A 13,918-nucleotide genomic window follows, 5' to 3' on the forward strand; every position below is an offset into this window, starting at 1 on the left:
TTTTTTGTCCTTTGTAAAAATTGCCAAATATTTTTTTTCTGTGACGTATGTTTAAATTATCTGTTTCCCTCTAGTTCTATGAGCAATTAAGTTGTTCCATTTTTTAAAGGTGTAATGGTTTTATTGTTTATCTATTGTCATAACTAACAGCATATTTAAGGGTTATCAGAAACTACTGAAGTACTGTTTTATTTTTCAGATTTATTTTCAGAAGAAAAATGTATTTAATTCTGAAAACTTGTTTTGGTTTTCATTTTTTACTTTAAACTCATTTTCTGTTCTTAAAATCTGTATTTTGGCTAGAGTTGTTTATTTTTAAGAACACGTTAACATATTAACTCAACACTATGGATTGAAGGATTGCTGAGAAGAAAATGCAAATATAGTATAGCTAGTTTCAGAGCTAGATAGTTTTAATAAAAAGTTTCACACTCATTTCCTGTTTTAAAACCAGTCAGCTCACAGTCAAAGTCCTTTGGGCTTTTTAGTTGAGTTTGTAAGCTCCTTTAATATAGAGATTATCAGTTTCTTTATTTCTTTCATTCCATTTATTGGTTTGTAAACCTGAAGGCTGTGAATTTTATGAAAGAAAATCCTTTAATTTTGTGTATGCCTATTGATATGTGGTGGTTGCCATGGTGCGTATTTGGAGTGAAACTTTTTAAACACTGACTTGAATGAGTATGATAATTTTTAGCATCATTTTTCTGATACAATTAATCAGAAATCTGAAAAATTCCAAGTACTTACTGAATTTAGCTCACTGAATGTTCTAAAGGTCTAAAGTGTAAATTTCTGACATAAAGATCTAAATTTCACTATGTAGTTTTAAAATTCCTGCATGGCTGCACTTCAGATGCACAAACTGATTTGTGTGATGGAATTTTGTTGAGACGTCACGACTCCTTCTGAGTTGCAAACCATTGTCTGAGAACAGCTGCTTTAATTTCTCACTATTCATTTAGTGCCTTATTCCCAATTGTTTTGTACAATGCCATATTGTGAATAAAGTTTTATAAGCTTTTATCAAATAGCTGAGTGGATCAGGAATTATTAAAAACCTTGCATCAGTTCCTTAGGACATTTCTGCCTCCTTTCCTAACAGTCCCTGCTGTAGAGTTCCAGCTTATTCAAGGAGCAGGATCATTGATAGTGGACTTCAAGATGTAGGTTGTCTAAAATGTCCCTTGAAGATACAGAGATTTTGAACTCACTTAAGGACCTTATACAAAATTTATGAAGAATAGAAGATCTCTCATAGCTGTTCAGCAGCCTGGCTTTACAGCAGATGCTGCAGAATCAGTTGCCAGATAAGGTTTTTAAGTCCAAAGCCTCCATGCTCAGGTGTGGTGCAGAGTATGAGAACCTTAGGGCTGTTGTTTGAGAGTTAAACTTTGTTGGTACGTTTATTAGTAAAACTTTTTTATTTGTGAAATTTGAGCTCTGGATTCCTCCTAGCTAGCAGCAAGTGCTGGCTTTGTTGTTTTTCCACTGACTTTGAGTATGGACCCCTTGTCAGCCCAATGATGGCATGTGTCTTGCCTGAGACTATCTTACGAGATCTATGGATTGACTTTTTCTGTCACTTGATTTTCGTTGGAGACTTTTTGAGGTAATGGTGTGGCTAAATGGAAGGATGTGGGACTGTGTACTGTCTGAATGTTAGAGTTACTTGGAAACCAGCTAGAAAATTTGTCAGGCTGTATTCTGCTATTAATATTAAAGAAGCGAAGTTAAATGATGATACAATTGAGATGTGAATTAGAAATACCATAATTTTAAATGAAAATAAGTTTTCCTTAGGCAGGTCTGATTATCTTTCAATGAAGAGACTGTTATGTAAACCCCCTTTTTGAGTCCAACTCTTGAAACTTCATAGCTTGCCAGCTTTCTGAAGCTGAAATTCTGCATGTGAATTGCTTTTCTAGCAGACTCATATAGGCTTTTTTACTGAATCAGTACTTAAAATATTTTCTGTATGTTCAGGAAAGACTTTGAAAATACAAAAATGTAGACCCTCTTTACCTCTCTCTTTTTCTTTTTCCTTTGATGGCAACAATTTTGGCTTATTGTGATTAGATGTTCTGAGTGAGTATACTAGATGTGACAGTATGTATAAAACATAGAATTTTTCACCAGAGTATACTGGTGAAGAAGAGCTAAAAGCACTACTCTGGGCAGAGACAAGTTCAAGTAAATACTGGAGTTATGGATTTTGAATTTTTGCCTATTATCCTATAGCTTTCTGTATTACTTTTTTTAAGAGGATACTTTGAAAGTCTTAGAGAATAAAACTTTCTCTGTTAGCCAGAAATTTTCATGTGTTTTTTTCTTCATTGGTAAACCGTGTTCTGCATCTTAAATGCAGCCTCATGCCATTGCTACGGAAGGTATGGAATAAATGTAATTAATTTCTGCTCCCTCTGCTGATCTTAGAGCTGTGCAGAGTAGATCTCTCCTGTACGTTCAAAGTACCTGCACTTGCAACTGGTTTGTGGAAATCGGGTCTTTATCTCCAATATCCAGATCTGAGCAGTGAGTAGTAGCATTTCTGAAATAACCTCTCAATAACAATGGAAGCTTTTAGAAAGGAAACCACAGTGATATTTTGTGGTAACTTTTGAGTACATTCAGTTGCAGCTGATGTGCAGTCTGTTAGTATGATATAAGGAGAGCTGTATGTTTGACACCAGTAGTAGATACTGTAGAAAAATGGCTTCATTTTTTTGCTTGGGCTTTCTGAAAATCCTCTTTGTAGTACAGTGCAGAAAAGCAGAACTGAAATGACCAAATTGTTCAAAAATGATTGAAATTATCCAAGTTTGTTTGAAACTAAGGTGCAAAGTCTTCTATGCCTGGCAACATTGTCTTGATAGCGATCACTTAAGAACTATTATGTATTCTTTTGTTGTTGTCTTGTTTTTTTTTTAAGCTGGACCTGTGATCTGCAGAATGCTAACATACCCTCCAACTCGAAGAGCCTTAATTGTGGGTTGTGGTCTGCAAATGTTTCAACAACTGTCAGGGATTAACACCGTCATGTATGTATTTCCCAATTGCTTCTTTTTATAAAGTGTTAGAAAAAAATCAGTTAGACCATTAGCAGTTATAGATGATCTTCTGGACAAAGTCTGAAAGGTGAAAAATTGAGTTTGAGAGCTGGAATGCTGGTTTGAAATCCAGATGTTGACACATTTGGCATCACAGAAAATTGATACAAGAGGATGTTAGTATAGGGGTAAACATTTATATAGACATGAGAATGCAAACTGTATTCTGCGAGATGCGTTATTGTGTTAGGGTTTATGGTCAAAGCTGTGTATGTCTGGACAAGAAAGCACATTTATGGTTTGAATTTGTGTGCAAATAGATCACAATAAGATGAGGGTTGGACTAACCATGTTAATGAGGTGGAACATTACTGTGAAGTGCTAAAGGATGCTGAGGAAGAAACATTTCCTGCTTTTACATGGTTTTGTTATGTGTATAAAGACTCAGTAAATGTGGAAGTGAAGAATGATGTATTGGGTTTTCTGACAAGCTGTCAGCTCACAACAGGAATAGCTCTTGACAAATGTGCAATGTGCAGAACCTTGTTTAAGATGAAATTATTGTTGGGCTGCCCTACAGGACTAATCATAATGAATATGGTTGCCGTATTGTTTTAAGAGCAAATATAAAATATGTTGTCATAACATTTTACAGAGAAAACTATGCCTAAGGGAGCATGCTTCTTAGGAAATTGCTAAAAGGAGCAGCTAAAAAGATAAGGCTTTTAGTGGTATCAAGAGCTACCATATTAAATGTTAGAGTAAACATTACCATCTGTCATACTGGAAGAAAAAGTCCCCCAGACTCAGTATTATTAAACTGCAGAGGAGGGAAATCTGTAACAGGTAAAGAAAGACTTCATAAAGTAAAAATTGTAACCCAGTGTGGGAAACACTTGGACACAAAACCGGTAACTTATGTGTGAAAGCCAGAAGACAGGCCCAGGAAGGGCTTTGATAAATTCTTCAGACACATCAGAAACAACAGACCCAGTAGTCTCCAGGCCCAGTAAGGATCAAGATGTTGGGAGTACACTAGCAGGAGACAAGTGTTTAGCACCAAATCTCACAAGGACTCTTTTTGCATTTGTGTTAATTATAGAGGGTATATGAAGCTTTTTGCACTAGAGCTTACTTAACATGTCTCAGGTGGTCTGCTTGACGCTCAAGTATTATGGGAAGAACTTTGCTGATTAAAATGAAAAAATACCAAATTAATCAGCGTACACTCAACAGGTCTGGAGTAATTTGCATACATAATCACTGAATTTGGAAATGTAACATAATTTACATGAAGCCCAGAAAGTTCTATTTCTGTCTTTATAAAAATTAATTAAAACTTCATAGAATCAAATAAGATGTGTGTTTATAAATATGAAAAATGAGCATGTACATGTAGAATATAAAATAACAAAGAAGAGCCAACATGATTGTTGTATACAGATTGTAGCTAGCTTGGATGTGAGTTCATGGTTGTGTTAGAGCTGTAAATCCCACATGAACTAACTCTCCTAAGCAACCATGACAGCTGCAGCCAAAGTTTCTGGAAGAATCATGCAGTCACAAAAGTAAGTGAGAAGTCCTGTCAGGTATATAACTATTTAAGATAGGAAAAGAAAAGGATGAAAATAGAAGATCAGTTATCACAAACCAAGAATAGACTCCTACAAGGATCTATATGAAGATCTTTGCCGCTTTAATAAATCTGTGAAAGCGGCTAAGTAACAAAATAACAGCTTGTATTCATACAGCATTCACAATATAAAGATCCCCCAAATCTGTGAACATGAAGAGTTGTGGGAAGATAATGCAGGATAACAAATTAGTGGAATGGCAAGTGCAGTAACTATACAGTGTTATTCAATAATGCCTGCAGGAGGGAACTGGGTAGCTAACATGCATGACAGTCTAAATTGTTACTACTCAAAAAAGAGTGCTTCCAATTGCATTGTCGTTCTGTACAAACATCATGACGACATCCATGGCCAATCTGGAATAATACAAACAGTTGCAGATGTCCATTCATTTAATAAGAACAAACCAGGTTATGTGTGGGGAAAGAGATACCTCGGTTTGAACAGGATGATTAGAACTCTGCAGCTTGGAAAAGAAATGAGGTCAGAAGAAATCCAAGAGGTATATAAAGCTACTAATGTTATGGAGAGGATGGGGAGGGCATGATTATTCATCATTTCTTCTAACACGTTTTTGATGACTCCTAGCTCTTACCCAGCAGTAGGTTTAAAATAAGCATTTTTTCATGCAACACATAATTACGTATTGGAGCTCATTGCCACAGGATGTTACAGATGCCAAATGTAGAAATAAGTTTAGAAGTTAATTAGGGAAACTTACATAATAAACATTATTAAAATGTTATGAAATGTGGTATGCATGCAATCTCTGGCCAAGGACAGTCATTCTCACAATTTGATTCTTACTACTTTAGGATGCTTATTAGGCTAGAACGAAAAATTAACAGTTCACAAGGCTTATGACACTGATAGGTTGACTTTGTTTATTTTAAACTTACTATGTTTTAAAATCTCAAACTCCTTTGTATGTAGGAGGTTTTACAAATAGTTTGGAATTGACCTAATTTGCTTGTGGATGTGTAGGAGGACAGAATTACAACTATAAAACACGGTTGAATCTTAGCTTTAAAGTAATAAAATGCCTATAATAAACACATGAAGGCACTGCTGTTAAAGGACTGGATTGTAAACCATTTGCAAGATCCAGTCTCTTAATATTCCAGTATAACTAAATTTTTAGTTATCAGGTATGCAAGACAAACATTCTCCTGTGAAAGGACATTTTTCAAATACAAGTAAGCAGCTGTCTGTTGATGGTTTGCTTAAATAGAAGTTGGTGATTGCTTATTAATGTTGTAATCAGATGGTACCTTAAGGAACTGTCAGATTGTATTTACTCTCTAAGCACTAGTTTTCTCTTCATAATGTTCAGTTGTGTCATTCTGGGATTACTGTTCTCTTGTGGCAGGCAAGCAGGCATTGGTTATGGTTGGAGGGTCTAGTATTGCATGGACTTCCCTTCAGTGGTTTCTCAAAAACAGTCATGAAGAGTATTTTGACACTGGATGTTCACTGTACCTTTGGTGCTACTGTAAATCCTTGTTTATTGGCCCTTTCTAGGCCATAGAAGAAGAGGCCAATGACTCCAACTTGGAGTTGCCTGGCTTTTCGTGGCAGAGAATTTAGCCTCTGGTTGCCCTCTGACCAGTTAACTTAACATGGCAACATCTGTGATGGGCCCTGACTTGCCATAATCTTATGTCTTGAGATTTTCCACTCTTTCTGCTATAAAATAATTTTCAAAATCTTGTGGTTTACTGTAAGAAAGTGAGGCCATCGGAGTACATTTTTGTGTGTCTGAAAAGCTCATTTAAACCCCCATAACCAGATCGCAAAGGGACATGAAAATATAAAGAACAACACAATAGTGAAATGATTTAATACTTCTGCAATTTGTGTATGCTTTACTGAGTAACTTGCCAATTTTACAAAAGAAAGGCTTGAATCAAAATTATGGGTATTAGAGGAATTTTGCAGGGGTCTAAAAACAGTCACTGAGTGTACCCAGTAGAAGAAGAGATGCTAAAAAGCAAAAATTACCTGCAAGAAACACATGGAGATGGCAATAAAAATCTAGAGCTTCCATGCTTAATAATTCAGTAATCTGGTATAAATTTTCTGGTTAAAAACTGGATATCAGTGGTGAAGCCAATGAGAGCAGTGAAGTGCATGTGTAGTTGGAGATGGGGAAAGGAAAACCAGAAGAATTGTGAGAATTGTTGAGAGCTGTGCTCAGCCCTTCTCATTATGCAATAAACTGATCTCATTTTGACACCAAAATAATTTCACATCATCTTTGAATCAGCCACGTATGTGTATAACATCCAGCTGTGAGGAGCCAGAAACTCATCACGAACAGGATGTTACTGAATTGGTGAGAACAGTATGTGGAGCAACCTCTGCATTGAGGAGGTGGATCTAAAAGAGAAGCAAAATGTGAAAATAGGCTAAGGAGATTGTGACTGTCACAGGAACAAATTCTAGCATGATAAATTTAGTCAGCAAAGGAGTAAAGCTCAGTGACCTATTGCTTTGATTCCTTCTTTTCCCCTAAGAACAAGGGTTTGATGGAGAGCATCGCTGCTGTTTGATGGAGTGCCTGATGCAGATCAAATGTTTCCTTTTTGTCCTGGCTTTTGCCAGCTTAACTGACCTGTTAAAGTCATACAATTTTAGATAAGCATCTCTCACACTGGTGTGAGCAGGTCTGAAATGGTTTAACTTCTCAGTTTCTTATCATTCTATTGTTTTCTCATCTCGAAAACAGAAGCTCACTGTTTCAAGCCTGGAGCCCAAATCTGGCTGACAGGAGACTGAGAAAGGCCTTGTGAAGGAAGTTATATTCCAGGGGAGCAGTTACTACAAATTAGCTTTTTAATAGTAATGTATCCCAGAATTTGGTTTAAACAATGGTGTTAAGATATTTCAAGCCCAAAGTGGCCCATAGTTAAAACTTGGGGGAAGAGGACCATTTTGAGATAAAACCTGAAATTAATTTTTCCTATCAGTTTCTTAGGAAAAAAAAAAAGTTTAAAAAAGGAAGACGTTCCATTTTTGGGGGGTTGGGAGGAAGAGGAGGGGACTTGAAGGATTTGAACTATTTCACACTGTATAGTGAAAACCATCAATGGATGTTTTATGTCTATGCTCATGTTCCTGCAGAACAGGACTTCTGAAAACATTTCCAGTAATGTGCAGCCTCGTGGCAGTAAAAAGACCTCCAAAACAGGGGAAGAAAGGCTTTGGAAAAAATCCCAAGTTATCTTGAATACTAGGCAGTAAGTTAGCCATAATTGGAGGGAGTTCAGTATTGTCTTGTTAGAATTGCAGGTAGGTGGTATGACCTGCACTGGAGATTCTGCTGCTCTTTGAGAGGTTTGTTGTCTGTTCTCAAGGACTGCCTGTGCCCTCAAGACTATAAATCTGAGATAAGACTGAAGAGACAGCTGTATCATCTTGATTATTCTTACTCTCACAAAACTTTAAGTGGACTTGATGAAAGCCAAACAAAATACTTTGTTCTGCAGTTGAAACACTAAGTTTGATGTGGTGCTGATTTTGTAATTTGCCATTATCTTTTCACATTGTGTTAAAAAAGCTTTCTGCAACAGGAAAGTGGTATAACGTGTCAACAGGGAGAGCATATGGCCTTCAGCATTTTTGATAAGTTATTTGCAGGTGTATATGATCTGTTATTCCTATTTAATAAAATGGTTTTTTATTTTTGAGATATCTTTGCATCTCCTAAAAGTTAAGTGAATCCACATATAAAATGTATTGGGGTTTGGATTTTTCCTCAGATGTTTTTGAGCTCTAACAGTCTTGCTTTTTTAATTTATGCAAGCAAATAAAAGAACCAAAAAAAGGATGATAAAAAGAAGCATATTTTTTCAGCTGGCAAGAAATAGGGAGGGCAATAAAATACTATATGGAGAAGGAAAAAAGCTCAGAATAATGAGAGAGAAAAAAGAAGCTGCATAAAAGAAGAAAAGTACAAAAGAGGACAAGAGGAGGTTATGTAACAAGTGGAACTTGAAGGTTTGAAGATAGGTTAAGGATATTAGAACAATTAATATGAAAAGTGAAAAAATATTGTATTGAATGTGAATGAGAGAACGAAAGAAAATAGGAGTGGGACTAAGAAGAAGCCAGGATACTTCTGGAGTTTAATAGAGGCTAGAGAGGAGTTTAATGGAAGCAAAGCACATTTCTTGGCAAGTTTAATCTCCAGGTCTGTTGTGCAGCAATTGCAGAGCTGAAACCTGTGAGCACCTCAGCTGTAGCCTCAGAACCAAGCTCTTGGTACTTCTGCTTAACATGGGTGTGCAACTGAATCCCCAGAGGGCTGGTGAAAGGCAGGACTCAGAAACTTGTCTTTAATTTCCAGTTCTTTAACTTCTTTGAAATGAAATATTGAATAGGGAACATAGGACAATATCTGATATATCTGACTGCAGATAAACTTTTCATTTTTTGAAGATCATTGAATAAGTACCTTCTTTTGTGAATTACAGCTCAAGTAGTAGCAACCTTCTCTACTCTTTCAGCATCAGGAACTATATAGAGATCTATAATTAATGGCTGAATGTGTTTACAGGTTATGACAGATTTATAATGAATAAGCTGGTCATCGAAATTAGATTTTCCTAGAGCATTGGTTGTTGATTTGGATACTGGAAAATAGTTGTTGAGATCTGTAAACAGAAGTTCCACTGGCAAAAAGTAATGGTGATTCACATTTTTCTTGTGATTTGTATTCAGGCATTGACTTTTAATGTTGTATAGGCTTCTATTGTGTTTTCTGGCCATGCATTTTAAAACAAAATCTGGAAAGTAGCATACTGTATTTAAAAAAGCCAAACAAAAACCCCCCAACAAACAAAACAAAACCGTGAGCTGACACAATGCTAAATATCATCCAAGTTGCCCAGCAGTTGCTGAAGGAGAATATTTTTTATTGTACTCTTGATTTAAATTCAAATTGGGCACAGTAACTCCCAAGCAGACTGCCATGTGGCATTTATTTTTGGATGGCCAGTAACTTGTTGCCTCAGTTTTTCTTGAGTATTCTCAGACCCAGCTGGGCTTTAAGTCTGACTGAAGGTGGGACTGTTACATTAATGTTCTTTCCAGATACAAACTTTGTAGTATTGTCAGGATAATTGAGAAGATTTGGTAATTGACAAGTCTAATTTCTCTGATGACTCCATAACATTAAGGCTGCTGCCTGGTTAGGTTTTCATCATTCAGTATTTTCTTGTGGGTAAACTGTCCAGTTATCTTACTTTTAATTTTTACATTTTCCTCTTAGGCTTTAGGAGATGTTTAATAAAACAAAACTAACCTCTGTGTTGCCACGTCCATTTGCTTTTCAGATAATAATCCATTAGAGATTTTTTTATTAGGTTTTCATAAATTCTTTCAATAACTTTTTTTTTGAGAAGTGACCCTTTATTTCACTATTTTAGCCTTCCTTCATATTGCAAGATATTTTAAGTAGTACTGTGTGCAAACTCATCATGTAAAACACTTCAGTGGCATATAGATGCTTTTTATATAGACTGCAGATATTTTTGGAAGAACAACTAAACAGAACCAAACAAAACAGTTTGACTAGTCTAGTCAAACACAGTAGGTGAGGCGAGTCTCCTGTTACACCGTCTCTGTTGTATGTGCTATACAAAAATAATGTGATTAACTTGTAACAGCTCTTGAGAGGAATAAATTGTAGTTAATAAGCAAAATACTTTCATATTAATCACTGTAAAACATTCTGAATGAGAATTTATGGAAACTGCCTGTATCAGTTTCATAGTACTTGAAAACGAAAATTAAACCCTAACTCAGTTTTTTGAAAGTTTTGTGTGTTCAGCAACCACTTTTGCATAGGCAGTGTATTGTTATCACAGCTGAGCTTGTTTCTTTTAAAGAGTGCATTGAAAATAAAATATATTAAAAAAAAACCCAACTTCAAACATCTGGTCGTCACCAAGTTGTACGTATTGGATACAGGTTTATTGTGTAGAAACCAGCTTATACAGTATTTTTTCCAAGCCCTGGAACATAGATGATAATGATGATTATTATTAAATTTTAATTATTTTTCCCCCATTAAAATGGTAAATCTGAACTGAACAGTTAGGTTTGTTTGTGAAAATCTGTCCATTCATTTGAAAAATTATCATACAACCTGTAGAGAGAAGCAGTGGCTTTGGAACTGTGGCCAAGGCCAAACTCAGATTTGGAGGTGAAAGTGTGGCTTGAAGTACAGAGCCTTAGGCTGGGCAGAAGCAGTTCTTGTTGAGATGGTGGTTGGGTAGTTAACAAAACATGTGAAACTCTTTCATCACGTGCTCTCAGCAAGAACCCTGGGCAGTATTTGCAGCAGCTGCTAATTGGCAGAGCCAATCCTTTCCATTCACTCTGTGTTGTCCTTCACCTCGAAGTCAGTGCAGGTCAGGAGGAGCCTGACCACAGTTTCTCTGGTTCCTGCCCTGATGATGTTCATTCTTCTCAGTCATTAGTAAATACTGATGTGGGAAGGAAATACCACCTAGTAAGGGGAGTGTGTCTTAGTAAATCTGCTAGGAAGTGGCTGAAACATAAATCTGTTGATGACAGGATGCTAGCTTTATCTATGAATTAAAACCAAACAAGCCAACACAAGATCAGTTGGTTAAGGAACACTGCAGCAGGTCTGAGAAAAAGGAAATAGCTCTTTGTTCCATAGGCAGGATGCAGGTGCAGGTAGTAGTGACTTGGTATTCAGAGTCATGGAGAGGAGTGGGGAGAGAAAATAGCTGGGTCATATTGCTGGGCATCTGATATGGCTCTACAGCTGTGCAAGAACTAGGAGGAGTAGTTAGGCCTTAGTCTTCACTTTGGTTTTGTACTTAGCCAACGAACTGCAAGACTGAGTGACCGAGATGGATGTAGGCCCCAGTTCAGTGAACTTGAACATTTTTAAGGCTAAAGTTTATGTATTGTTTACTGTGTTTTAAGGATAACTCACATGTTTTAGAATTTTTTGTTAAAAAATTTAAGTGTTTTTTCTTAAATATTCTTGTGTGTGCTTATTGGGTGGCCTACAAAACCCTGAACAGCTTAGGGGTTTAATGATTTAGCTCCAAAGGCTGTAATTTATCAGTTGAAGTAATTGTGAAGGGTAGTTAGGATAGAGGTAAGAAACTATATCTGTATTAAAAACAAATCACCTATGTGTCAACGTCACTAGCACTAAATCCACACTATGACAAATTTCCATTTAAAAATAAAATAAGAAAACAAAGCTGTTTTCTCCTGTTGTGCTGACCTGACAGTGTAAAAGTTAATTTATCAGAGACAGTTTAAAAGTATAGATTTGTAATTCATCATATAAAAAAGAAATTAAAACTTGAAATTTGGGTTATTTGGCCAATGCCATACATCAGTCTTCAAGATCACCTCTCAGGCTGAAGCTTCTCACTGCTAATGCCATTTCTCTGTGCATTTTGTGTTCTTATTCCTTTTGAAATAGAAAAGGAAAATCACAGCTTTATGCCACTTAAAAGCAAAAAAAGATGCAAAACAAAGCAGTGAATCACGATGGAGTAGTTAACTAGATTAAAGCTATAAAATATACATCCTATTTAGGCTGCTTGCCTCGTTGTTCAAACTAACCAGAGTTTTTGGAAGATGGTTTTTACAGGTACATCCTTGTCCTACCTGTTGGAGATCAAAGGATAGGTAATTTAGATATAAGAGTTTTAAAGGCTTGAATATTGGAAGATCAAGGAAGTATTTCAAGATGCTCTATAATGGGACTAATGGGATGAAATAAAGTAAAATCTAAAATGATTATTGGAACATAGTTCAGTGCTTAGAGGTACTAGATTGAGTGTCACAAGGGAAGTAGGAAACAATCATCGTTTCTAATTGCTTGAACTGTTACAACAATAGAGAAATTATTAGAAATAACATGGTTCGGGGTTTTGGTGTTGAAATTAATAGATATACAATAGCAGTAAGTTTGAAAGTAAAGACTAATTTCCTTTAAATTAAACTTTTATATCCCACGTCTTCTGATAATTCTCATAATCTGTCCATTTATTGTTAAAAAAGTAGAAAACTAAACACAGCCCCCACCTAAAACCTAGGCAAACTTAAAAAATCCTAGACTGCCAAACCCATTAAACTATATTGAGGTGGATGTTTATTTTCATTATATTTTTCATCAGGTTAAAAAATAAACAATGACAAAACCTGAAATTGCAGAGGAGGCAGGTTCAGGATGCTGATGTGAGGTATTGTAATGGGCTGTCATTCTATTTTGAAGCACTGGATTTTTTTTTCATTTCATAAATATTTTAAGTATTAGTGTTTTCCTTATTTGTCAGGTGCTGAACATCTGCTTAGTTGTGGGAGTTTTGTGTTATTTGTTTTTTTTTTTTTATTTGTTGGGTTTTTTCCCCCAAATCTGGACCTTTAAGTCAATGAGTTGAAGAATGACCACATGAAATATTTTTCTTATTTACTGTCTTTTTTGAAGTCTATCTTGGGTTATTGGTTAGAAGAATATATACTAAAGAATGGACTAGCATGAATAAAAGTAAACCTCATGTTGTGACAGCTGCAAATGATTTGCCACAGTCTGGACCCATCTGCTGATGGTTTGGTTAATTACTTTTAAAATGTTGCAGATGTATTAAAAAGGATTCTTCTGTGTATTAACTGACACTAAAATTTAAAAAAAGCAAAAAACTTAACAAACACCTAAGTTAAAGGCCTTTAATAAATTGGCATTTTTCAGTGTAATGCTTTCACAGAAGTAAACTCCCTATAAGTTTTGTGTTGACTGTTAATAGTACAAAGGTTTGTAATATCTTGATTTGGAAATCAGTGTTTATTTTTATAACATGTTCAAAAACACATATTCAAAGAGCTGTGTAAGAGTTAACACACCAAATTACTTTATTAGAAACCCTGCTATCTATCTTCTCATTTGGAACATGTTTTATTTTTAATGTAGCCTGATCAGCAGGGATTATGTGCACCAGTGCACAACTTTACCCCCAGTTTTTCATGAATGAAATCTTCAGTAGAAAACCAGTCAGAAGGTTGGACATTTGTATTAAAACATTGAAAATCAACTCACAGACTTGCTGATTGTACTCTTTGTTTTGTTTTGTTTTACCTTACCGTGGTTTTCTTAATGGTAAGTGATAAAATCTGTTCCTATAGTTCTTCAGGCTGTGAAAGTATATTTAAAGAAGGACTGTCACTTGGAGTTAACTT

At 35.7% G+C, this 13,918-nt stretch overlaps 1 protein-coding gene across 2 annotated transcripts in view; it reads left to right on the forward strand.

Moving 5' to 3' along the window:
- The window catches only part of SLC2A13 (solute carrier family 2 member 13), a 153,658-nt gene that overhangs the window by 71,842 nt on the left and 67,898 nt on the right, over positions 1-13,918 (forward strand). For both annotated transcript variants that reach the window (XM_068995095.1, XM_068995088.1), the window contains exon 4: positions 2,933-3,041. In XM_068995095.1, coding sequence (XP_068851196.1) covers positions 2,933-3,041 — 109 coding nt within the window. The remainder of the gene's footprint in view (positions 1-2,932; positions 3,042-13,918) is intronic.

The sequence above is a fragment of the Aphelocoma coerulescens genome, chromosome 1A (assembly GCF_041296385.1).
Source record: "Aphelocoma coerulescens isolate FSJ_1873_10779 chromosome 1A, UR_Acoe_1.0, whole genome shotgun sequence".
In the NCBI taxonomy this organism is placed as follows: domain Eukaryota; kingdom Metazoa; phylum Chordata; class Aves; order Passeriformes; family Corvidae; genus Aphelocoma; species Aphelocoma coerulescens.